At 30.7% G+C, this 27,168-nt stretch overlaps 2 protein-coding genes across 2 annotated transcripts; one reads left to right on the top strand and one right to left on the bottom strand.

Annotated features, from left to right (window-relative positions):
* Positions 1 to 530: 530 nt before the first annotated feature.
* LOC139516676 (ragulator complex protein LAMTOR4-like) lies at positions 531 to 5,028 on the bottom strand. Its single transcript, XM_071306902.1, has 4 exons — positions 4,898 to 5,028; positions 2,674 to 2,769; positions 1,521 to 1,638; positions 531 to 739 (listed from the first exon to the last, which is right to left on the bottom strand). The coding sequence occupies exons 2-4, from the start codon at positions 2,752 to 2,754 to the stop codon at positions 642 to 644; spliced, it is 297 nt and encodes a 98-aa protein (XP_071163003.1). The 5' UTR covers positions 2,755 to 2,769; positions 4,898 to 5,028; the 3' UTR covers positions 531 to 641.
* LOC139516675 (UV radiation resistance-associated protein-like) lies at positions 4,985 to 27,168 on the top strand. Its single transcript, XM_071306901.1, has 16 exons — positions 4,985 to 5,386; positions 7,814 to 7,934; positions 9,137 to 9,171; positions 11,978 to 12,041; positions 14,712 to 14,809; positions 16,001 to 16,093; positions 16,836 to 16,915; positions 17,698 to 17,803; positions 18,532 to 18,658; positions 19,670 to 19,754; positions 20,138 to 20,228; positions 22,496 to 22,556; positions 23,023 to 23,188; positions 24,028 to 24,106; positions 24,816 to 24,907; positions 26,150 to 27,168. The coding sequence occupies exons 1-16, from the start codon at positions 5,333 to 5,335 to the stop codon at positions 27,129 to 27,131; spliced, it is 2,334 nt and encodes a 777-aa protein (XP_071163002.1). The 5' UTR covers positions 4,985 to 5,332; the 3' UTR covers positions 27,132 to 27,168.

Below are 27,168 nucleotides of genomic sequence, written 5' to 3'. Positions count from 1 at the left end.
TACAATTTTTTTCTTCAAAATTTTTCAGGATAAAGGAAAAAAATGCAAAAAGATTGGGCAACACAATACTAAACAGAAATTGGTACTGAATCTAGGATCTGGAACAAAATCAGATAGTTCAGAATGGCACGGGGGATGGGGGTGGTCTTAACATGGGTTTTTGGGTACAGATGTGCAGCTGGGATTTCAAAAATACCCTTCATTCATAAATGGTAGTCTTGTGAAATCCTGACCCATAAACATATTTCATAGCAAAATCATAACCCATACATATATTCCTCAGTTATCACATATTAATTTTTTTACAGCTTGACTTGATTTTAAACAATAAAACAGCATTTACACAACAATCAAAAGATGAAAGTTATTGACCCTTTACCTTGGTGAAATCCGAACCCATTGATATATTTGATGTGTCAAAAAAGTGACCCCTGAAAAAAGGTTAATAGTTTAGCTCCAAGTCATATTGGTCCTGTTAATCCTGCTCAGATTTTTTTATGAAAAAGATAAGGTATCAAAATAATCAACCATTAGTGGAAAACATGTTGTCTTTATTTTTGTAAATACGTAACATTGAGAAAATGATTATGATACCGGTATTACAAGTTATGAGATAAAGATAATATAAAGTATATAATCAATCATGCTACTGCTGGCTCCTGTGGTGAATACTGTCTTTTACTAACATATATCTTCTGATTGGAAACTGTTATAACATACATATAACTTTCCCAAACAACTGTAAGAAAAAATACATTTTTTACTAAATTAATTTTAAAGCAAACATAAATAAGCATTTTAGTCAATGCATAATTTTGATAGTCTTTTAAATTTCAGCTTGACATATTTTGTAAACACTGTAAAATGAAAATAAAACTTTATAAATTTATAAGCTGATCTCTAGAATGTTGTTGAACTTTACCCCATATTTCATTATATTCCTATAGCAAAACATTTCATAAAACATATGACAATAAACAGCTGCACCTAACACAAATGCTTCAACATTATTGTGAAGATTGAAATTGGATATTAAGAAGGCATATAATCAGAAGCAAACATAATGGCTATGAAGAATTCATCAGAATACCCTTAGATGTACAAATATTGTATTAAATGACATCCAAGTTTTGTAACTCTTGAATAACAAACCAGAAAATCTTTTTAATATCAAAAGGGAGTCTACTTTCAGAAAGAGTTGAGTATGCTAAAATTTGAGCCAAGCATACAAGAGATAGTGCATAGCATTTGAAAAAAAATGCTTTTAATTCATTTGACAGTCAAAATTCCCAAACTCGGAAATGACATATCAGACAAAAAAATAATTGAACATAAGTGTTATATTCAACAATTTAAACAATTCCAGAAAATGTGAAAAGCTTGCAGATGATGGATAACAAACAACAAGTGTTGGCAGTATTTCATAGCACTGGCACTTTATGCCTTTACAACCTACATAATACAGTAAATACATTACTGAGTGTTTGATAAATCTAAACTAGCTTTTAAGCAGTATATACCTGAAATTCTTTTAAAAGTATCTCTCTTGTCTGAAGTAACTTGAATTCTGTTTGCTGTATGAACTAGCTTCAGAACTTTTTCAGCTATAGATTCTGCATTTTGTAAGTCTCCTCCTGACTAAAATTGATAATATAATATACCTTTGAAATGTTGAAATGATTGATTGATAGTTATACATCCACATGCAAATATTTCAAGCATATTCAACTGTCACCACCATCCCCCCCCCCACTCTTCCGTTTCCCCAATTTCATAATAGCAGGTGCACATCACTTCAATATATCTTAATCTTTGATAAAGGAGTAGGTTCGGTAAGGGCCATATTTGGCCATGATTATAAAGTTCAATGTTACAAGACAAAAACTGTTTTAAGTTGGCTTTAAGACATATATGAGAAAGTTAAATGGTGCTATTTTTGTCAAAGTTTAATTCTAAAACGTTGATTTTAATATCTCAAAAAGGTCAAGATAAGAGATTTTCGAGAAATTTGACAATATCGTCTGGATTTCAACCAAATATAGGACCAGGAAACATAGAGTGCATACGTGGACACACTTGATAAGTTGATATTAAAATGAGAAATGTGAAATGTCTGCACAAACATTATTTTAAAAGATCTATGGACTTGACCACCAAAACTTAACCTTGTTCACTGATCCATGAAATGAGGTTGAGGTCAAGTGAAAACTGTCTGACGTGCATGAGGACCTTGCGAGGTACGCACATACTAAATATAGTTATTCTTTTACTTATAATAAGAGAGAATTTAACTTTACAAAATATCTAAACTTTTTTTCAAGTAGTCACTGAACCATTAAAATGAGGTCATGGACAGTGGACATGTGACTGACGGAAACTTTGCAACATGAGGCATCCATATACCAAGTATGAAGCATCCAGATCTTCCACCTACTAAAATATAAAGCTTTTAGCCGCCGCCGCTGGATCACTATCCCTATGTTGAGTTTTCTGCAACAAAAGTTGCAGGATGGACAAAAATGAGGGAAGATTAAAACTTGTACTGTTAAAATTGTTTTCCTAACGAATATGCAATGTATTTTTTTATTCTTTTCTTTAATTAGTAGTTAGAATTTTTTCCAACAAAAGCAAAACAAATATATATGCATGTACCAATACTACAAAAAAACTCACACTTAGAACAGCCCCATCATCAGTTAGCACCAGGTAACCATGAGAGTCATGAATCTTGTCTATTCCTTGTGCAGTGGTCATTTTCTATTTTCTGATCTGAAATAATATGATGTACATGTTTTAATTGTCACTAAACTAGTGGTCATTATACAAAGAGATACTATTCAAGGACTCTGTTTTGTGTGCTACTTCTTACCAAGTTGTAGAAAAATATCAGTTATCAATTTATATTATTGCTAAGACTGTGTCCTTAATTAAGCATGAATAGTATTAGTTTATTATCCTTACTTACTAATATCACTAATTAGATTGGATTACAATTTTTGGTTCATTTATATGTTTTGTAAGTTTATGCCAAATTAAAAAAATAGCCTATGTACCCGTTTTTTTGTGTATTTTTTTCCAATATGCACTGTTAAAGCAGAATGTTCCTCCCATAGACTCTATGTGAGAAAAAAAAATGGTAAAATAAAAATAAGTCCCTACCTACATTTACCTACCCTACTTTTTTCAAAGATGATCATGTAATATAGGAAACACATATATTGTTCTTTTGGCCTTAGTGTGGTTTTCATTTGTGTTGAACTAGTATATATCATTGTTTAGGGGCCAGCTATGGCTTTCTACAGGTACTGCATTTTGTTTTGCTGCATTACATCTAGCTATTTATAGTGGCCTTGGGCTGTTTCAGCTTTTTGATTGTGTTGATGTCTATCTATTGCATACACCGTTTCCATTCTCAGTTCAATTTAATGTAACAATGGGACGTAGAAATATCAGAGTGACCACTAATCTGTAATGGAGATTTTCTGATTTCGCCATCCTTGCTTCAAACACAGAATTCCAAAATGGATTAAGTGTATTAGATATCATTTGCTTAGTTTGAAGAAGACATTCATCAGTGGTCCATTTTTGTATATATGTTTTTTTTCCTGGGTACCGACTACTGACTAGAGCTTTCCAAGACTTCAGAATTATTTTGTCATAAAAATTCTACTCTTAGATTTTCTAAATGAGACTTTTTATGTTGAAAACTGCATTAATTACTGCCAATACCATGAATACTGGTGAAGCGAATTATTAATATCTGTGCACCTATGACTTACGTATGACTTCACATTACTATGTAACCTGTGTAATTGGGGATACAGAAAAATAATGTTGGATTAAGCAGTGTGTCGGAATACTCAGGTTTTTTTCTGAAGGATAGGCTTACTTTGGGACCCTGAAAATGTGACGGTCCAAAATTAGTAAAAACTCTGTTATGAGAGTTCCACAAATGGCTGGTGAGTTACTGCATATTTATTTTAATAAAGGCATGATTTATATGACGAAATACAATCAAGTTTGAACCAGATTGTCAATGCTGCAGAGCAAAATTTGTTTTGACAGATCTAATCTAAATTTGATTTAAACAAAAACAACTTTTATTTGATGATGTAATTTTTTTTATGGGAAATTGGCTAAATATGGTTATAATTGTAGCTATAGGATTCCAGTAATAAATTTACTCATGAACTTATTACATGTATTGATTTTAATATTTTCTGTCCCTTTGGAAGACTAAAACAATAACAAGACCTATTCTATGTCTAATACATTGCAGATATGAGATAATCAAGTTTGGGCGATATCACCAGCCACGCAGACACTGGAGACGCCACTGTATTTGTATAAATGCACGGATTTATTAATCAATACTCCTTATCACAATTCTTGGCTGACACGGCTGCTTGAACTTTTGATGTCATACAACAATCACTTTTCTATTAATTTTGTGGTGTCAGATATTTTGTTTTATGACAACAAAATTTTACAGGAACCTAAGTAAGTAAGTAAGTAAATTTTATTTAGAGTCGGCATATATATACATAATAACAGAGAAAACATGAGCTCTGGTGAGCTCTTGAACCTGTGTGATATCCAGTAATTATAATGGCCACAGGCCCTTGTTTCTATCCATTGGAAGACCCACTATCAACGTATATTTATGTAAATATATTTTGATAGTGGGTCTTCCAATGGATATAAACAAGTGCCTGTGATATGACTATGGCAGTATGGGGGTTCATTACACTGTAATACAATTGAACAAATTTGTACTACAATTAAAATTTATATATTATTTATTTATTGTCAATTGAGTTTATCTTTAAAGTTTTACAATAGTCAACTGATTGCTGAATAAAAGATATATGACTGTTTCTCATAACAATATATTTACTTTTATAAAAAGATGATGTTATAGTTCATTGTTGTTTCAAACAATATAACTTTTATCAACTTAGGGCACCTGTTTGCTGTCTGCTTATTAAACTTCCGGTAGATAATTTATTCGATCACATGATCTGTAGTCTCGTCTTCGGAATCGAAAAATCTTCAACTATTTGTATATTTGATTGTTTTGATTTCGTTACCAGTGTAGTAAGACATCAAGGGATGATTTTAAATGATTGTTTAGCCCTAAATATGTGCAAGCAATCTTCAATTTAGCGAAATCAATCGGAGAACATTGGGTCACATGATCAAAATCGAGATGTTTAAAATGGTGGACGGAGTAAATTTCCGAAAGCGAAAACTCCCCTAGACTGACAAATACGTCTCTAAAAGCATAAACACAAGCGAGTCCTTATCAATAATGTAGTTATCATATTGTAACATGGAAAACTCTTCTAAAGTAGCCAGAAACTACTTCGAATTATCGTCATACCAGGTAATTTATTTGAAAAACAGGCTCTGGCTGCAAATTAAGGTTCATCATAAGGAATTGAAAAATATGGCCGTGTTTACACCTCCAAAATTACTATGAGTACAGACAAACTGGTACATCCAGGAAAATTTTAAGGCATGGCAGGAACTAGATATATAAAAGTTATATGAAGTCTACGTTTCAGAAAATTATAAACTTACCTGGATTTTGATGTTCATTTTTTTCCAGTCTGCAGAAGATAGCAAAATAAACAAACACCCGAGTTTCGTTTGATACGGTCCACTCAGTTACACAGTTTAAACCTGTTAAATCACCTATTGTTTACAGGTGTCTATTGTCCATCTATTGTCCATTTAAATCAATACTACTCACAACATTGATTATATGAGGGGAGCTTCTCAATCGTTTTCACTACTTAGTTAATTTTTGCACCTTCTGCAGGAACGAAAAAAAATGGATAGCAAAATCTAGAAAAGTTTATAATTTTCTGAAACATAAAATGCATTTAAAATTTATATATCTAGTTCCTGCCATCCCTTAAAACTGTTGCAGGTGTATAGGTTAGTCTGTACTCAGAGTAAAATTTGGGGTATAAATACGGCCATTTTAGCCAAAAGGTTATGATGAACCTTAACTAAATAATGAAACAATATTCAAATAATTACCGACACCGACGATACAAACATTTTGGTTTCCAATTTCTTATGCGACTTTTCATACGAATAATCTGACATGGCTCATGTGAATGTGCATCTGGTTGTGCAAAGTGTGTACATAATAATTTAGCTAAAAGTAAATGAAGTATATAGTCCAAATAAATTATTATGACATCTTGAAAGGCTATTATATGTTTTCTTTGCTCCTAACATTGACAGGAAGGTGTCAAAGTAAAAAATTTGAAATAGCTTTCCAAGACATCATAAATATTTGGACTCTTCCCAAAAATATTTCTTTCAGCTATTCTTCATTCCATTTTATTCCGATATAAATCTAGCTTCGGAACCGTAGCTCTGAGGTCCTTCTGATTTGATTTATTTAAAATATATATTTAACATACATGTAGGTGCAAATTGTCAAAAAAATATCATAAGGATCTAAGAGACTAAGATCCATGGTCCTGCAGCTATACATGTATCTAGTCGAAATAATTATGACGTTGTATGATGTCTTGAAAGGCTATTATATTTTCTTCTGTGACGCCTTACGTCACAGGAAGGCGTCAAAGCAAAAATTCAAAATAGCCTTTCAAGACGTCAATGTCTCATAATTATTTGGGCTACAGCTATACCATGACGTCTACAAAGTACTGAGGGTAACATTTTATTTAAAAAAATAACATTAAGGTTTATGTACCCTTCTGTAGCCATTTTTGTACGAATTTTTCAAACCTCAATTGTATCAAAACTAAAGATATAATAAATAATAGAGATAGGCCATTTAGTACATGTTCCAAGGGGAAACTTGATGTAAAGCATTATTGTTTACTGTTTCATTGCATTTGATAGAAAAAGAGGACTTTGTGGCAAATAAATCAAGATTTTTATAGAAAATCCACAGCCTTTAATACAGAGATTTTTGTTATAAAATTTGAAACATAAATTACTCACTTGATTTTCTATGATGTGCTAGTGTTTATTTTTTACAAAAAGTTCTAAGTAACCTGTAAATTCCAAAACACCTCGTGCTAAGTCACTAAAGTCGAGCGCACCCTAAAAGGTGTACTTGATTTTGGCCATATTTATACTTGTCTTAACCAATAACTACATTTATAAACTTGTTTTAAGGAAATCAATGCTAGCACTGCATGCAATAATCCTATATCTATCAGTCATCAAATTGCCAAATATGAGAGTACAAGGACATGAAGGATAAAGGCTGTGGATTTTCTATAAAAATCTTGATTTATTTGCCACAAAGTCCTCTTTTTCTATTAAATGCAATGGAACAGTAAAAAATAATGCTTTGCATCAAGTTTCCCCTTGGAATATGTACAAAATGACCTATCTCTATTATTCATTATATCTGTAGTTTTGATACAATTGAAGTTTGAAAAGTTCGTACAAAAATGGCTACAGAAGGGTACATAAACCTTAAGAAAAATTATACAAGTAAATCAATTACAGAATAAAAATAAGAATGAATGTTTCAGTATGAATAGGGTACAGTTGACATTTATCTATGACATCACAAGTAAAATAAAGCTTGAAATCCATAACTTCATATTTATAACAAGGTTGGAAAAAATAGTCAATACTAGTAGTGAATAGGCCTTAGTTCAGTAAATAAAAGGAAATACTGGTCTATTAAAAATTTGGACAAGACATTGCAATAAAAACTGGTCTTTGCTGGTCAACAAAGGACAGATAGTCAGTGGCTGGAAAGACATGACAGAAAGCTATATGTTGTTAATTTCAATATTGTTATTTTCAGAGAAGACTAAGACATTTAAGATGTCTAGCTTTAAGAAATTTATGTTGGCCAGGACACAAAGGAAAAGACTTGACCAATCTACAGTCCTACTTCACTCTACATATAGACAGAAATGTTCCAGGTACAGTGTTATACCATGGTCTTGAATTAATATAACTTATTGTAACATAAAAGGTTTGGATGGGGAAGTCTTCATTCATGCATTCTTTGAATGTTTCGGCCATTTTTCTCTATTCACTATATTTTTGTCATATTTTTCTCTTTTTTTTAGGACCAGTTTTCTGTAGTTATTACTCATTATTTTAGATTGAGGGGTCACGGTGGTAGATAGGGTTCTGATCCTGAAATCCCAGGCTTAAAAACACGAAATAATGAGGTCACAAATTTTGATAAATTTAAATCCCTACATCCTGAAATTCGAAAAAAAGAATTCCTGAATCCTTAAAGGGTCAATCCCGAAATCCTGAGCTTAAAAACACCTGATCCCGGAGTCCTGATAAAGGTCCTATCCCCACCTTAGCACCTAGATGCTGTAAACCCTATCCAGCCCTCCTAGAGTTTGTGGAATTAACTTGATTAACTACTTATTTTAGTTTCCAACTGAAACAAAAAATGATATAAAACAAAACAATATGTGGGGTATAAATCAAGCAATAGCAATGCAATGACTGAACAGAAGGAGTGAAATCAAGAAAAATAACATGCTTAAGCCTTAAGTAAGAGATTGACTTTCATTATAAAAAAGATAAACAAAAGATATATGAGGTAATAATCCATGACCTAAAAAGCAGTACATGCTTATTATTAATTAGTCTAAAAAAACACAAAAAGCAAAGAAACAGGCTTTTATTGATGTTCTTCATCTTTAAGTCTATGTGAGGCCTTTAACATGAAGCAAAAAAACAACTCACTGCACAGCAAGTAATAGACGGTCCCTAGCACTGGTTTGAGAGAAATTCTTTGCAAAAGATTTCTGTAGACTTCTGCTCTTTGTTTGAGTCAGTCTTTTTGACACATTCCCTGTTTCCATTCTAAATTTTATTGCAACATGTAGCACACTTTCCCATTATTTTGATGTATTCATACAGTGAGTATGCATCTAATTTTGCTAATGGATGAAATGAGACTGTTGTGTTAAATATCAGCCACATTGTGATACCTTTGTGGGGTTTCTTTTCAATTATATTAGAAAGTATTTTGTTATCTGCTATAAACATGATAAAAGTACAAGGCTGACAATAGTTGATTTCAGTTATTTAAAATAACTGAAATCTACTTATTTTTCATAGTACATGTAATTGCATCATAAAATTTTCTTTTTAGCATTTTATACAAGTGAAAAGATACAGGGATCTCTGGTGAGTAACTCGGCAAAATGTTTGTAAGATTATAGCTTATCATTATCAAGAAAACTTGCTGTTGATTTGAAAAAGTACATTGAATTATTATTCATATTATAAGAACAAATGTATATGACAAAATATGTAGTAATTGCTATAACCTGCAAATTAATCCTTCTTAGAGTTGTTGCCCCTAAATGATGATTTCCAATGTATTTTTTGCTAATATTCTTAAGTTATAATAGGTATTAAAGAGAAACAATCCTAATATAAAAGGAATAAAACTTCCTACTAGAACTGGGGACTTTATTGAAACAAAGCTAAATATGTTTGCTGACGATACTCAACTCTTTAATAAAAGCGAGGAGTCTATCGAAGAAACATTTAAAACTTTAAAACTGTACGAAAATGCTTCGGGGGCTAAAATGAATATGGATAAGACTGTTGGCATGTATTTAGGCAAGTGGCGAAATAAAAAACCAAAATTTAACAAAATTAAATGGTCTAAGCGTCCTGTGAAAGCATTAGGGGTACAATGTACTACATGGATACGGGGTGGACTTAGATCAAATTTGGTTAGAAAAAATAAATTAAATAAAATGCTGTATGGAAGTTTGGAAATCACGAGATCTCACATTTACGGGAAAAGTCTTAATTATTAAATCCTTTGTACTGTCCGTCATTGGATACGAAATTGAAATGAGAGGTATCCGGGATATATACGAAAAACAAATAAATAATATTATATGGTCCTTTATATGGGATGGGAAAACAAACCAAGTCGCTAGAACAGTGTGCTGTTTACCGAAAGAAAAAGGGGGGGATAGGAATGATAAACTTGAGGGACTTTATTAAATCAAAACAAGTGAAAAGTATGTACAGTATTGTCAACTCAAAAACACAAAAATGGAATGCAATAGGAAAATACTGGTTAACGTCACAAGACGAAAAATATGATACAGACTTTTTTATATGTTCTTGTTCGGACACTACATGTTTTAAGCAAATACAAATGTCCAAATATTATAAAGAACTTTTAATTTCCTGGACTGACTTACAGAAAATCCAAAAATCGGTCACGAAAGAGGACCTTTTAGAAGAAAATATTTTCGGCAATTGTAAATTGAAGTTCAAGGGACATGCATTATATTATGCAAATTTTGCCTCCAGTGGAATAAAAAAAATTAAAGATATATGGGACTTAAACAATAAATCCTTTAAAACATCCCTTGATATTTTTAACAGTCTTAAAGATAAAAGGAATTGGATTGCACAATATAGCCGCATTAAATCTTCGTTAACACCTCAACAAATTGACGTTTTAAAAACAGACTCTAGTATACATAGTCATTCTGATGGACCTATAAAAATAATAAATTCTTGTCAATTTATAAAAAATGGAGTTGTCGTTGATGCAAAAAAATTATGCCTTAAAGATATTAGATACTTTTATAAGAATAAAACAGCTCCAAATAGTCAGTTGAAGTGGAATTTACATTTTGGGAATGAACTACCATGGGATTACATTTGGGAAACTTTGAATAAGAATTTAGCTAACAGGAAAATTAAACAATTTCAATGGAAGTTACTACATAATATAATTTACACTGAAGAAAAGTTACAAAAAATGAATCGCTCAAACGGGAAGTGTCACTTTTGCAATGAAAAAGAATCACTATTTCATCTTTTTATTTATTGTAAACTGGTGGAAGACGTTTGGCGGGAAATTTTTGAGAAAATAAGGGAATTTTGTTCAAAATTAAATATCCAAAAATTACAAAAATCGGAAACAAGTATAATTTTTGGGGTCATTAATGCAGATGCATCTTATACCCAAATTTTAGATATGGTGCTTTTAATTACGAAATGGGTTATCTGGAAAACTAGAAATATCGCAAAATATCAAAAGAAAGGGATAAGTGAATTGGTGATTTTAAATATGATAAAACATGAAATGCAATTTCTGCTCAAATATTTTAAACCGAATACGAAAATCGAAGCCTTTTCTACTATGTGTGACATTTTTTAAATATAAATATATATTTTGCATGGTCAGGTCAGTTCAATGACCTCTTTGATACTGATTGAATAATAGTATGTACACTGCTCGCAACTCCCTACATGTAATTTCTGTTGTGTATATATTCATGTATATCATCTAATTGTAATAAGACATGTTGTATCAACAGGTTCATATTATAAACAAATATTTACTCACCATATCTTTGATATTAATCCTTATTGGGAATCAAATCATTAATCCATTTTTTTTATGAATGAACTACACATCCCTTTAACAAATCGCACGTGGTAAATGATCACTCGACCAGAAATTTAATGTAATTGAAATTAACATAACAAAAGACTTGATGTACGATAAAATTGAAACTGCTTAATAAATACAGGTAGCCTTTGTGAGAAATAAATGAAGATAAAAAACAAACTTTATTCAAATAATTATATATGGTGAGATGTATAGATATATAGATCGATATTGATTGCAGGTACATATACATTTGTACAAGGATAGATAATATTTATAAAGGTTGATGTTAATAATTTATAGTGGGAGTTTTTTTCTCATTTGCTTTTCCCCGACAAATGAGACTGTAAAAATTGGGGCCCCCTTAGTTGCTTCCCTGGGCAACTGAGGGTTGATGTAACAGGTGATTGTTAATAAAATATGTTTAATATTAAAAAAAAAAAAAAAAAAAAAGAGAAACAGATACTCTTATTTAATTTTTTTTTCATTTGTAAGGTTCATTATTTGGATTTTCTAAAGTATATTATATTTAATAAATATATTTTATAATTATAATTGTAGAATCCAACATGGCAGAGTTTTGACATCAGTAGATATGAAGACAATATTAGTACCAGAACAAGATGTATCTTTTTCTAGAATTGGTTTAGATTTAGTGAGAAGGAGGCTCAAGGGTACAAAAATTTCAGCAAAAATTTAAACATTTTTTTCATTACAAAGGAGTAGGTCCGGTAAGGACCGATTTTGGCCTCAAATTTCAGGTTCATCCGACAAAAGATTTTGACACTTTTTAAACACTTAAGTTATTTGAATTAATCAGTTTATGTGAAAGATTTTAACAGATTTAGTCATTAAAAAGGGCTCACACTACTTCAGAATTATAGGGAGAAGTGACTTCTCTTTTTTAAACTGATAGGGAGAAGTGGTGAGATTTGAAAGAGAAGTGCTCATTCGTGCGGTGCGCTACAATGTTTGGATTTTACAATAGTATAAAGGGCCATATGTAAATAATGTTCTTTTTATATTGTTCAATTCATATCTGAGTAAAAAAATTACAAGTAAAGTAACATTTGAAATTAAAAGTTGTTTAAGTTTACTAAGGTTCTTGTGAGAAACTACCAACTAAATATCTAGCACTAAAAAAAAAAAAAAAAAAATTTAAAATGTAAAGAAATTATAATATATCAATTACAATTTAATTAAAAATTATCTTGTGTATGAAATTCAGTGTTTGTCATAAAAAAATATAAAAGTTATTAAGCTGGGCTGAGACTACTATAATAGTAGTTATAGTGTTATAGTAGTCTCAGAGCTGGGCCATAATATATTGATATTAGTATAATAGTCTCAGAGTTAAGCAACTTTAATCAATAGTTTGAAACAATCCATAAAAAATATAGGGAATTATATACACCAATCAATTAGATGTAACCAAAAGTCTCTTAATGCGTGTGGAATGCGTAATTTTTCCCTTTGGGATCAATATTCTTCTGTCAGCTGTTCCATCCGTGCCTCCGTAGTAATTATTGTAAAAGTACAGATTTCGGTCATAGCTGGTCCGGTTCAGATCCACAGTTTAGAAATCGGTCAATGGCGGACGAATGCAAGAAAATTTACAAAAATAAACGATGTTTGACAAATTATTTGGAAAGGAACATGAAGTTTTTAATGCAATAAATGGATTAAACATTTACTGGAGACAACTTTTATCACGTTTAAATGAAGTAACAAACTTTATTTTGCCGCTGAAATTTAGGTTGATGTACCTTTTCGAGTAACAAGTACCGGAACTTGCAAAATGCACGAAGTGATAAAAAGTTGTATTTTTATCAAATAACATGCTACACACTGCGAAGACAATGCTTCAACCTCTTTTCTAAAGATTTTGAATCGTTTATGTCTGAATTTCTTTAATTATCACTAAAAAATTGATGTTTCATCAACTTGGTAAAAATTGAAAATGTCCGCTGACGGAAGCGACTGAAAGCGAGTATCGTTAAGAACAGGGCGACTTGTTTTCGCTTTTGGGGGTCGGGGAAAGCGAAGTGACGGTTGGGAAGGCGACTTCTTCGCCCAAGTCGCCTGGTAGCGTGAGCCCTGCTGAGACAGACCGATTCAAGATCAAATATGAAAAATCTACCTAATATGCCGAAAAATGTCACTTTTCAGATGGTTTTTGGTAAAAATGAAAGTGGCCGCATCCGTGTTCATCCTCAACCTTTATATATGTTATGTATTATCATAAAATACAACTTACATTTCAATATTAAGGATGATCACGAATGCGGCCACTTTCGTTTTACACGAAAACCGTCTAAAATTTAACTAAAATGCTAGAATTATGAGGATTTCAGTAATTTAGCATGACTTAATGGTGCTAGTACCGGATATATGTGCATTGTATATTGTCAAAAACAGCCTATATTTACGTAGCAGAAGCATTCTACTGTCCAATAAATAACTAAAGATTTACATTTTAACAATTTTGTAAAACTGCTATATTTTGGGGCCAAAAAGGGGTCTTACTGAACCTACTCCTTTAATTTATTATTTTATTAGTTGTTATTTTATCGTATGGTACAAAAATCAACTAAAAAATCAATTCATTTTGGCCCCAGATGACTTTTAAAATGTACATATAATTGAAAAAAGCTTCAAATGATCTCCCTTTAAGTCCAAGGACAATAACTCTGTACAAAATCATCAGACCGGAACAAAGTTTTGATTTGATCTGTGACTTGTCATGATAAATCTATATACCAATTTTCAAATCAATATCTTCAAGAATGACAAAAATAAGTTCAAAAACTGATGATTTTAGTTAATATTTTAAGTCAAAGGACCATATCTCTGCATAAAATCATCACACCAGAACAAAATTCGAACTTGATTAGTAACTTGTCATGATAAAACAATACACCAAATTTCAAATCAATATCTTTAAGCATGAAGAAAAAAAGAGGAAAACTGATTTGCTGGACTCACGAATGGACAGACAGACGAACAGAGTGCAAACCTAAAGTCCCCTTCGACTTTGTCGTCAATAGGGGACTAAAGAAAAATTAATTTATACCCGCGAGCCCCTTTAAGCCTTCAGTAAATTATATTTTTCAAATGCAGGTGGTAAAGTTAATTTCCTATATTCTTTACTTCCCTTCACAAAAGTTATCATGCAAAAAATGCTTTCAAAATTAAACAATAGGTAGGCAGACAGGAACATATTTTCATTTTTTTTGCCAGAGTGTTTTTGTCCTTTGATTAATCTAATATGATATATTCCTTAATAATGGACCAGTCTTAGTAGTGAAGGTATGGGTTGGTATAAAGGACAACTTTGACCTGTTGATTGATTGGGATGTAAATCTGATGGGACTGGTTTTCTTCGCAGACAAGGTATGTTTTTTACTTGATAACTCAAGTACATATAACACATTTATATTTAAAAAAATCTTTCTGTGGGTGCATTTATGACAAATTCTGACAACTTACATTTATTTTTTTGATTTCAGATTAAACTAACATTTACACAATTAAAAACAAGGAATCAGATTCATTTTATGATTTGCATTATATAAATATAAAAAATGAAGATGTGGTATGATTGCCAATGAGACAACTCTAGATCTCCACAAGAGACCAAAATAACACAGAAATTAACAACTATAGGTCACTGTACGGCCTTCAACAATGATCAAAGCCCATATCGCATAGTCAGCTATAAAAGGCCCCGAAATGACAATGTAAAACAGTTCAAACAAGAAAACTAACGACCTAATTTATGTAAAAATTGAACAAAAAACAAATATGCAACACATAATTTTTATGCCCCACCTACGATAGTAGAGGGGCATTATGTTTTCTGGTCTGTGTGTCCGTTCGTTCGTTCGTTCGTTCGTCCGTCTGTCTGTCTGTCCCGCTTCAGGTTAAATTTTTGGTCAAGGTAGTTTTTGATGTAGCTGAAGTCCAATCATTTTGAAACTTAGTACATATGTTCCTTATGATACGATCTTTCTAATTTTAAAGACAAATTAAACTTTTGATCCCAATTTCACGGTCCACTGAACATAGAAAATGAAAGTGCGAGTTTCAGGTTAAAGTTTTTGGTCAAGGTAGTTTTTGATGAAGTTGAAGTCCAATCAACTTGAAACTTAGTACAAATGTTCCCTATGATATGATCTTTCTATTTTTAATGCCTAATTATATTTTTCACCCATTTTCACGGTCCATTGAACATGGAAAATGATAGTGCGAGTGGGGCATCCGTGTACTTTGGACACATCCTTGTTTATAGAATGTTGACCGTAAGCTTATTTATTGACTTCCATTTATGGTGAATATGAGAGTGATGTTTCTTACAAAATGAAATAAATTTTGAAATTCAAGAGGTGCCATTATCGAGTATATATAGACTAAAAGTTTATTACATTTACTACGACTCTACAAAAAAAGTCAAGGTTAACATTTTTTTATACGAGTAGATTTTGAACCGAAATTGTTGCTTATTTTATATATGTTGCTTACTATTAATATCCTTTTAAAAAGATTTCCTTTTTCATACTGATTTATTTTTGGGTCTCATTTCAGCTTCAACAAGACACAGTAAAGTATGCTTCTAATTCTCTTATATTTGGAATGTTTGACAAATACTTTGCTGCTCCTGAAGTAGACTTGACAAAGGTAAGTCACAGAAGTACACAGTTTCTTAACATTCCTTAAAGAAAATACTTAGTATCCAAAACTCTTAGAGGTCTTGGTGACCAAGTGGTCCTAGTAGCATCTACACACAGTTATCACTAGCCCGTTGACACTGAGGTTGTTAATTTAAATCCTGCCCATAGTAGGTATTAATTCACAAAAATTGCCAGTTTTTCTGCCCAAAGATGGTTTTTTTCATCCATGACGCATGAATAAAAGCATGTCTTAACGAAACAAGTATTACAATATAGAAAACCATGCTTGCACAGCTCACAATATAATTGCACATAAAGATTTTTAGACGATGTTTATTTACATATATCTTCATGTAACTTTCTATCAGGATTATAACAGTGATTTACTTTTAGGGAACAACATGTTTAAAAAAAAATTTTATTGTTAAATTTTATGAATAAAAAGACATGTTGGGTCAAAGAGGCATTAACATAATGGCTAAAATTTTAGACATATGAATTTCTAATGATAGTCATTTCTGTAATACAGATATCTGACATAACTCTGTTTTTTTTAAATATTAATCTGAAATGTAAATTTTTAATGACATTTCATTTCTTTCCGACTGTTTCATTTTTCTTAATGAATGTCAAGTTTTAATCAGAACAAAAATTTAAAAAATAAAAAAGTTAAAAAAAAACCAGTCACTTTAAAAATCTTGATAGTTTTAATCAGCTTTATATGAACAATTTTTTGTTTACCATTTTAGAAACCAGAGTTATCTGGAAATATGATGAATATAGATTCGTCTGCAGTCAGAAACTCCTACAGGGCCACTTCTGTTTCCAGGTTTGTACAGTCACATTTCATATGATTCCAAATTTGATAATGTTATAGAAAGGCATTTCATTTTGAAGTTGTTTTTCTTTGAATCATTTAGAATGTACTTTCCTGAGCATCAAACAAAGAATTATTGAAAGATTTTGTTTTTGTTTTTATAAAGATTTTTGAATTAATAGGAAACAAACTAGATTTGATGTCTGACATTATTTTGAGGTATATCATGAAATTAATAATTTTTGGATTTTTAGATTATAGATATTATATTAATATGATTACCCATATATTGTCAATCAGTATAATTGCAGTATACCTACTTTTAGCACATAGGCATTAATATCAAAAATTGGCTGTTCTGCCCATCTTATTTATGAGGGGGGATAGGACTAGGAGTGTTCCTGATCCCGAAATCCTGGGCTTAAAAACACAAAATCCTGAGGTCCCGAAATTAAATCAAATAAATCCTAACATCCTGAAATCTGAAAAAAAAAGAATTCCCGGATCCAGAAAGGGTCAATCCCAAGATGCCGAGCTTAAAAAACACCCGATCGCGGAGTCCCAATAAAGGTCCTATCCCCCCTCATTTATACAACTAGTAGACCCAATATTTATACAGTGAATTAAGTAGATAGTTGATAATGTCATAGCATATTTTGGATGAATAAAATTTATTTATAATCTTTGGAATTAGTATGAATGAAAGGGGAATGACTAATTGCATTTTTATGTAACAATTGAACGTAGATTCAATTAATCTCTTTATGAATTTGCATTAAATGTTTGTTTCACAGAATTTACACAGTGCTGAGAGCAACAAAACAGACCCAGGCTACTGTCAACAAGTTTCATACTAAAATTGAAGATAAACTGTTGTCATCTCAAGAAAAATCACAAAAGGTATGAAATTTATATCATCAGAATTTTAATAGTACTGAAAGTGAAAATAAATAAATAAATAAATTTCGTGTAATTTATTGTACATGTTGTAAAGACACTACGTTTCAGTATTCTTACAAGATTTCAATGTGGAAATACTTATTTAGACATTATAAAAATGGAATTGGGTTTTATAGAATGATACAAGTAATCCAATTGTTACATGAATAGATGTTTGGTGTACAATTACAAAAATGAGACAGTAACCTAACAACATAAAAAAACAACTATAGATCACCATATGGTCTTCATCAATAGGTAGTTCTCTTTACGGTATGTCAAGCTATGCATTCCAGAAAATAAGGGATAAATTTAAAACAGATTATCATAAAATCCCCAAAATGACAAAAACACATTGATATTTGATAAAAGACACAATTAATGTCTACGTCTTAAGTTAAACATATTCAATTTTTTTCAAAAATGGATAGGTATAATGTTGGTTCATTTAATTTTGTAAATATACTCTTAGTTTTCAACTCACACTTAATTTCTGTGGAATGTTGAGGTATTTTAACTTGTGATAACAAATACAATATTTTTCTGCATAAAAGATTAAGTAACTTATATACTTATAAACTTCATTACTTTTCAACACTTTTCTTAAATAGAATAAAGGTTTTACTAAGTCCAAAAATAGTTATAACCAATGAATAGTACCCTTAAAGTAAATATAATTTTATTTTCAGCTATCAAGTAGAGAAGCTTTAATTATGAAAAGAGAACAGTTGAGAAGTGAGTTAACGTGGCAGATGTCAAGACTACAGCTAGCTAAAGATGATCTGGATAAACAGAAAAACATCAGTCAAAAGAAAGGTGGAGAATATTAAAAATAGGCACAAGGCCATGTTAAATTATTATGTATTACCTTTTTTGCTCTGAACAAATCAAGATATGAACAGAAATCAACAAAAATGGATTTGATTTGTATACTCTGAAAGCTATTTTTGTCAAAAGTATGTTTATAAAAATTGTAAAAACAAAGTTCAAAATTCAGAATTCAAGTCTAGAGAATTACAAATCCCAGAGGTTCCCAAATGATACACATTAGTTTGATACTAAACTAGTTTGATACTAAACTAGTCTGTTTATGCTGTTTAGAAATAAAATATACCAAACATATACTGAAGGACGCCTCCGGATGCAGGAATTTTTCGCTGCATTGAAGACCTTTTGGTGACCTGCTGTTGTCTGCTCTATGGTCAGGTTGTTGTCTCTATGACACATTCCCCATTTCCATTCTCAATTTTATGAATGTATCTGTCTATTGTTTGTTTATACTGTTTAGAAATAAAATATACCAAACATGAATGTATCTGCCTATAGTTTGAGAGGTCAGCTCTTAGGATGGTGCCTTCTTTTCAGAATGACTTTGTTAATTTGGTGAATATTATAATGAAGTAGAACCAAATTTCTACATTTCAGGCCTGCATTTGTGTTAGCTTGTATATCTTTAATAAATTATCATTATTTGAAGAAGTATAAAAACTAGAATTAAATAAAATCCTAGAGCAGAGCTTTAGCCTGTCAGAGATGACTTGTACAAGTATACAAGAAAATTATTTATTCAAGAAAACTCACAAAGAGCATAAAATGAACAATATAAATGCATATGTACATAAATATTGAGAAAGAGTTATAGCTGACAAAGAGATCTAATACACACATAAAAAAAAGGAAATATTATATTATATGGTATGATAAATATCAAGGGAGACAACCCTGTTCTTATGTAAATACTCTATTAAGTTACCATATCCATATATACACATTTGAATAGTTTCCATGGTAGTAACATTTTATTGAATATTAATTTGTTCTTTTCAGAAGAAGAAATAAATGAAAGATTCCTTCAGTTAAAGAAAAAGAGGGAAGATTTGAGTGAGAGCAAGAAAAGTTATAATCAAACAAGGTTGGTGTATGAAGGCAAAAAGTATATCAATTAACGTAATATTCAGTGGAGATGGGGCTTAAATTTTATTTTGTTAACTTAATTTTTGTTGAAAGTTGGAACTTTAATGCCAAACAGTTATCTAAATTTCTGATTTTCCATGGAACACTTACATTTAATTGTGGTCAGACATTCTATTATGATTATTTATTGATAACTTAAATTTAGTACACATTAAAGAGGGGGAAGTGAATGAAATTATTTTTGATATATACATGTATTTATAAGATATATTATGAAGCAAACTTAGTGCAGTGAGATATATGTGCGACTTGTCAAGATTTCAACCCTTTTAGTAGATATGTATGTACTTGTAATTGTGTGAAATGATTGAATATTTACAGAGAAAATTTTATCAAAGAAGAAGCCCAGTGGAAGATAAGAAGAAAACAGTTAATTAGCGAGTTAGAAACCTATGTTTATCCTATTACAGAGGTATGCTTAAATATGTAAATTGATTTACATCAGAAATCATTACGTTGTGGACTCTGGACGTTTTTGACCACTGTACTTATGAGTTACTTGGCTCAAATATGTCAGCAAATTATGGAAAGAACAGAAATATAAAACATGTTATACTTTAGAAATGTGGGTATTTTTAATTGGTGAGGGAAAGAAGGCTTATATATCAAAAGAAGATGAGACAACTCTGCACAATAGATGAAAGGACACAGAAAATGTGCATGTATTCACGACACAAAATCTACCAGCCATCACTTCATAAAACCCAAAAGCATATAGGAACACGTGTTTACCTGTATTCTTTAAAGTAGTTTTAATTTCTCTTTTATAAGTTCATTTAATTGTTTATGGGCTTTATTTGTTTTTTCATTAAATAAATGAAATGCCTTCCTTTTAGAAGAATTACTTTTTGTACACATAAAAAGATTTGTATTCAACAATTTTTCATTCATTTTGTAAGGAATTAAGTTGTCAAGAGTTGCTTTCAGGCCTGGGGCCATTACATTGCAATGTAATGCATTACATTACAATTCCTTTGTGATTCTTCCATTACAATTACAATTACAATTACATTTTTTCTCACATGTAATGCATTACATTATAATTACTTTGCCTGTGTAATGCATTACATTACACATTACTTTTTCAATATAAAAACAAAAAGCATTTCAAAAACAAAGGTATATGTACATATGTATACAGTGTTAGGTACATAGACTTCAAATACTGGTTAATTAATATGTGCACTTTATCATCATAAGTGGTTTAAATGTGATGCCATTAAGAGAACAGCGATCAGTTCTGTACACCTTTCCGGCAATACTTAAAAGCCTTTCTACAGGAGCTTATGTGTGGGAAATGGCTAAATACTTGATAGCTGTATTAGCCAAAGAAGAAAGGCACACTGAATTTGACTTCCATTATTCCAGTGCATTGATTGAAATTTCTTCACATGGCTCAGACAAGTAGATGTCAACATCATGTACTGCACCGTACCTGTGTCTATACCCTTTGATTGAGTAGTAGGAGGCATGAAACTGAAAAAGTCACTTTCAAGTTTCTTAGGTGGTGGTAAAAAATAAATAAATTATCATATAATTTTGTTTCTAACATTGATCACTTAATCATTAAGACATCATTAAGGATTTCAAAGGAATATAATAAATGTGTCATTAAAGGATTATCTTGTGAAATTCCTAAGGGTTCTGTGAGGACAAACATAAGTTGAGAAGATTTGATTGCAATAAAAACATTGTGATATTAAATTAGGTGAAATAACAACACAGACAGGACCCAAACCACAGTTTGGTTTAAAAATGTTGTTTGATATATTCAATATTTCATTGAAATACATGTAAGGTGTGTATAGAATTATGAAATTTTCATCTTCATTTTTTTTTCATTGATCTTTATAGTTTTGTTTGATAATTTTTTTTATAAGATTTTTCATAGACCACCAAACACCAAAATATTCCCATATCATATTAAACAAATATCAGAAACCAAGATCAAAGACTTGATATTTTTTACCATTTTATATTTCTTACCTTAATGTGTGTTTTAAAGATTGATGTAATTTATTTAATACAGTAATTAACTGTGACAAAAATTTTATTCCATACTTTCTTTTGTTTTTGTTAATATTTTATTTTTATTATACAATATTCTTCAATTTTATCTATTTTATCAATTTGTAATGAAAAGTAATGTACTGTAATGGAGGCATTACATCAATTTTTAACTAAAGTAATCATTACATTACATGTAATTGTAATGCAGAAAATGTGCATTACAAATTACTTTGCATTACATCCAAAAAATGTAATATTACAATGCATTACAATTACAAATTACCATTACCCCAGGCCTGGTTGCTTTATCAGGCAAAAAGAAAAAGAATTACTGTAAATTCAGAAATTATTGTGTGCATTTATGATTGCAATTATTAAAGAATGGACAACAATGCGAGATTTATTATTGCGATTTCAAGATCATCTGCATTGTTACATATGTATTATATATCAAAATGAGAGTTTTTATTATTGCCATCCTCACCCAGTTGCATTATTCACAATAATAAAAACCTCACAATAATTTCTGAATTTACCGTAATTGTGAACCTGGAAATAACAACAAAAAAAAGATTTTTCTAAAACTAATAGCTTATCAATTTTATAAACAAATTTAATTTGGAATGATATTTGCTAATAAAGAAAATGATTATTCATGTTATTTTGTAGAACAAAAAGAAAGACTTGCTTATTTGTCATGTCAAGTTACCTGATTCTGAGAATTTTCACGGTACATATATTTATGATAGTTATGTTAGTTTGTCAATATTTTTTATGAACTGGAAAATAATAGTTATTTGAAGTAGGAACTGTTAAAGAGTACAAATTTAGTTTTAAAGCAAGTTCATTTGATCACCTCATTCGAAAATCTTTGTGAATGCAATGTTCAACAAAAAATATACAGATATTCAAAGAAAAAAAAATAAACTTGATATTTTTATGCATTACTCTTGCTTAATCATGAGTTCTTACTCATGGAATGAGTACATCAAAATACATAGTAAATATGAGTTGTTCCATTTAAACATACAGGGTACTGTACCAAGGGAAGATACTTCCACAATTGTTAAACACCTATAGAGACAGATTCTCAATTACAAAGAACTTTCATTTTGTCCTATTTATGTTTTTTTTTGGAACAGCCCATTGTATTAAAAAGCAAAAATGACCCAAAAATAATAATTTATAATTTGTAGGTTGTGATGACACACAGGTGGCTGTTGCCCTTGGTTACACAGCTCACATGGTAACAATGATGTCACACATTCTTGATGTACCATTGAGATATCCTATAGTACATAGGAGTTCAAGGTCACAAATCATGGACCATATACACCACAAGCTAACAGATAAAGATAATACGTAGGTTTTTGCAGACGTATTAGATATGACTTAAAAGCACTTTTCATATTTATATATTCACTTTTACAAAATTCTATTCATTTAATTCTAACATTCTGCATTAACACAATGAAGACTTCCTCCATAACAGTGTATTACTTAAAATATCAGCTCATTGATGACCATAGTGATCATGTGTGTATGAGAATCAACACACCTAAAATAGAAATGTTAATGAAGGCATTTGGAAAAACAGAAAACATTTTCTATTTTTACATTTTTAGCAGAGCAGTATTGTCCTGTTACAAAATTGGCTAGAACAGCTATTTACTGCAAAACAAAAAACTGATTTAAATTTTTCTAGTTGAACGTCAATTTAAAAAGCTAAAAAAAAAGACTTATGTATAAGGCTAATATACAAATTGGTCATGCAGTAAAAGTCTTCAAAATTTCTATTATTGAAGAAAGATTGAAAGCATATTTTTTTTCCAGCGTTTACAATGTACACATCATTATTTAAAGATGGAACCCTGGAACCACACCAGGAACTGAAATTGTTTAATGTTTTCCAATGCTATTGTATTAGGCCGAGGGTTTTTCCATTTGAATGGTTTTACACTAGTAATTTTGGGGCACTTTATAGCTTATTGTTTGGTGTGAGCCAATGCTACCTGTTGAAGGCTGTACATTGACCTATAATGGTTTACTTTATAAATTGTTATTTGGATGGAGAGTTGTCTCATTGGCACTTACACAACATCTTCCTATATCTATTAAATTGAAATTTATATATCTTCTGTAGAATTGTAATGTTTAAATGACCCATTGTCAGAAAAAATGATTTTTATACTGTTTTGTAGATTCCCACTTTACTCAAAAGGCAAAGAAAAGTTTTACTTTAACTATGGTGTATATTTGCTGAACAAAGATATTGGTCAGGTAATGTCAAGTAATAATGGTATTTTTAGCTAGAGCTGTTCCATAAAAACACACATATGACTCAGAGAAGGCACTTTGTAATCACAACTAGTGATGGATGTCAACTGTCAAATTCTTTTCAATGTATGTAGAAATTTGTAAGTGATATTCAAAAATTTCCTCTGTTGGAGATTATCCCATTTTCAAAATGCCTTCTCTGGTATCGGAACCTTTTATATTTTGCCATTTATAAGAATAGAATAAAACTAACTACACTAAAGTTGTTTAGAAGACAGCAGTTGGCACTTTTCATATTGCAAGAACTGATTCAAAGGACATTCAAATACGGTACACAAAGATATTTAAATAGAATTTTAATATAATAAGTCTAGATATAAAAATACATCAACTGTATTGATGAAACAATAACTGTATAAAAATAAAGCTATCTTGCAGGATTGCAATGAAACAACTATCAAGCAAAGATCAAAGGACTTGGATATAAGCACTCATGGTCATCATACAGTCCTCAAAAATCAGTCTTCATACCGTATTATTAGCTATAAAAGGCCACTGGATTACAAAATGTGGCACAATTCAAACAAGAACCAAAGTATGAATTAAAAAAATAATAATCATGCATACCGGTAAATAGTTATCATACGTCCTGCCCATAATATATTTCCTGAATTGGAAAAAAATATATAGATATATCATTATTATTTTTCAGCTAAGATTTTATTGTGGAATGGGGACAGCTGATTTACGGACCACTTTACAAAATATCAAAACATTATTAGAACTTCGACTTGGAACTAAAGTGTAAGTTATGGTTATTCATTGGGATACACTTATCATTTATTCCATATTATATGTAATATGTTTTTGTCTACTTATCTTTTTTGTCAGTATCTTCTACTAAGTCAGAACAGTTTTCTTTCAAAAATTTAATTACTTTCATGTTATAAGAATAGCAGAAAGGTCCCATTTATTATGCTCTGAATTCTTCAAAATGTCAGTAAAGATGTATTGCTATGTAAACTTGTAGAAGTTATACTCCATGTAAATTAGTTTACAATTGCAATTTGTTAACCATTTGAATATGCAAGGCAACTCTCATTTTGAAAGTCTATTAAAATTCAAATATGCAACTCCTATATATTTAATTAAATATACCCCCAGTTGCTGATTCAGGGTTTGGGACACCATCTTTTTTGGACAATCAATGCATTTGAATGGACATATGGCTGGATACACCCCTGACCCAGGTTCTTTACCACTTCTTTAAGCAGGCCTGCTCTAATTTACACTATTAACTGTCAAGAACTCCTATAAACTATTTCTAGAAAACCTCAATATAAAGAAAGTATATAAAATATTAATAATAGTTTATAGTAAAAACTCATTTATAAATGATATGGTCTTTAACAGTGAAGACTAAAAGGTAAGTATTATAAACATCATTCACTGCTGAATTAACATATAACATAAATAAACTTGTAACAGCTGTCTACTATGTCTTTCTTAATTTATGCTATTCATGTAGTAACTGAAATCATGTCCAAATTGCTTCAAAAAGCTTGCATTTTTTTCTAAGTTTACAAAAGGGAACATGAAGTTATTGTTATGAAAATTCTCATTGTTCAAATAATGCAAATCTTATCTATTTAAATCATACAACTTATCCAAAAGTCTATTCCAAACTATTTTCATCACTTCATTGTTGTATCCATCATCTATTGTAAATATTTCCTTGTAAAATTACAAGTTGAAGTAGTCTGATAGTGTCTTCTTTCTAAAAATCATAGTGCATGTTCTCTTGAAAAGTTGACAACTTGAAGGTAATTGTGCACGATCAGAATGTGAGAAAAAAAAAATTTGAGTCTAAATGTAGCATAAATTGATTCAATGTTTATAAATCAAAGTTTTTCTATATACAGTCTCATTAACATGTAATCAAATCTTACATTATATTCATAATAAAAATGTATAAGTAAAATATTTTAATACATAGATATGGATATTAGAATAGAAGTAACGGATTATTTTTTTTCATTTTTTCAGTGAAAACCAGAATAGACTCCACAAACCAAATAGTGATATTAAAGATAAAAACTACAGTGATATTGACACTCATAGCTCTCTAGCTTCCGGAGGTAGATTAAGTGCACCAGACAGTACTGATATGGTCACAATAGAAAACGTTTTGGCAGGAACCAAAACCGATAGGTTGAAAAGAGAAAATGATAGCTTTTCAAATCTTAGTTCTGCAAATTCTAATGCCAACAGACAAATTCTGGAGGACCACGATTCAGAAGAGATTCATTTTCATCCGTCACCAGACGACAACTTTTTCAAAATATCAAATCCGGTCTCGGATAAATCTGACCTTTTCAATGACATTGATGCTATAGATAGTAGCTTGAAGGTCACAGAACTTGTTGATTTTAGTGAATTTGGAATAAACCGCGGCCAATATGATAGAGCTGATTCGTTAGATGTCAAAGCCAGGACTGATTCCAATTTGACCAATAACAGTGGAGAGGGTTTTGGCGGGAAAAATTTGATATTAGAAAGTCAAATGTCAACACTTTCAACTACAGAATATCACCAAAACCATTCAGATTTTAAGACATTTTTAAGTATAGGGGCAAGTAGCATAAACTCTGTGGACGAGTCTCAAAATCAGAATGCCTCAAAAGATTCTAGTCAAAAAACATTTACTGAACCCGTTGAAGATGGATCCTATGAGGCAGACCATAATTTGGAGGATTCGTATATTGACAAAAAATTAAATGCAGATACAAATCAGACTGATTCTTCTGTTCAAAGAGGAAATTGCAATAAGACTGTTTTGCATAATACTGAACCAAATGATATTTCTAGCAAAACCTGTGATGAATTCGTTTCTGTGGTTTCCAATGAGGATGAGGAATTCCCAGAAATTCAAAGAACTTTTAAGACATTGTCATTTAGGCAGACAACTGAGAAACCTGAAGATATAGAATCTTCATGTGTATCAGAAAATATTCCGGATAGCTTGTGATATCCAATAATTTTAGCTTTATAAATATATTGAATAA

The sequence above is a fragment of the Mytilus edulis genome, chromosome 3 (genome assembly GCF_963676685.1).
Source record: "Mytilus edulis chromosome 3, xbMytEdul2.2, whole genome shotgun sequence".
Classification (NCBI taxonomy): Eukaryota; Metazoa; Mollusca; class Bivalvia; order Mytilida; family Mytilidae; genus Mytilus; species Mytilus edulis.
Note: the sequence above shows the minus strand (reverse complement) of the source record. Positions and strands in the feature narration are given on the sequence as shown.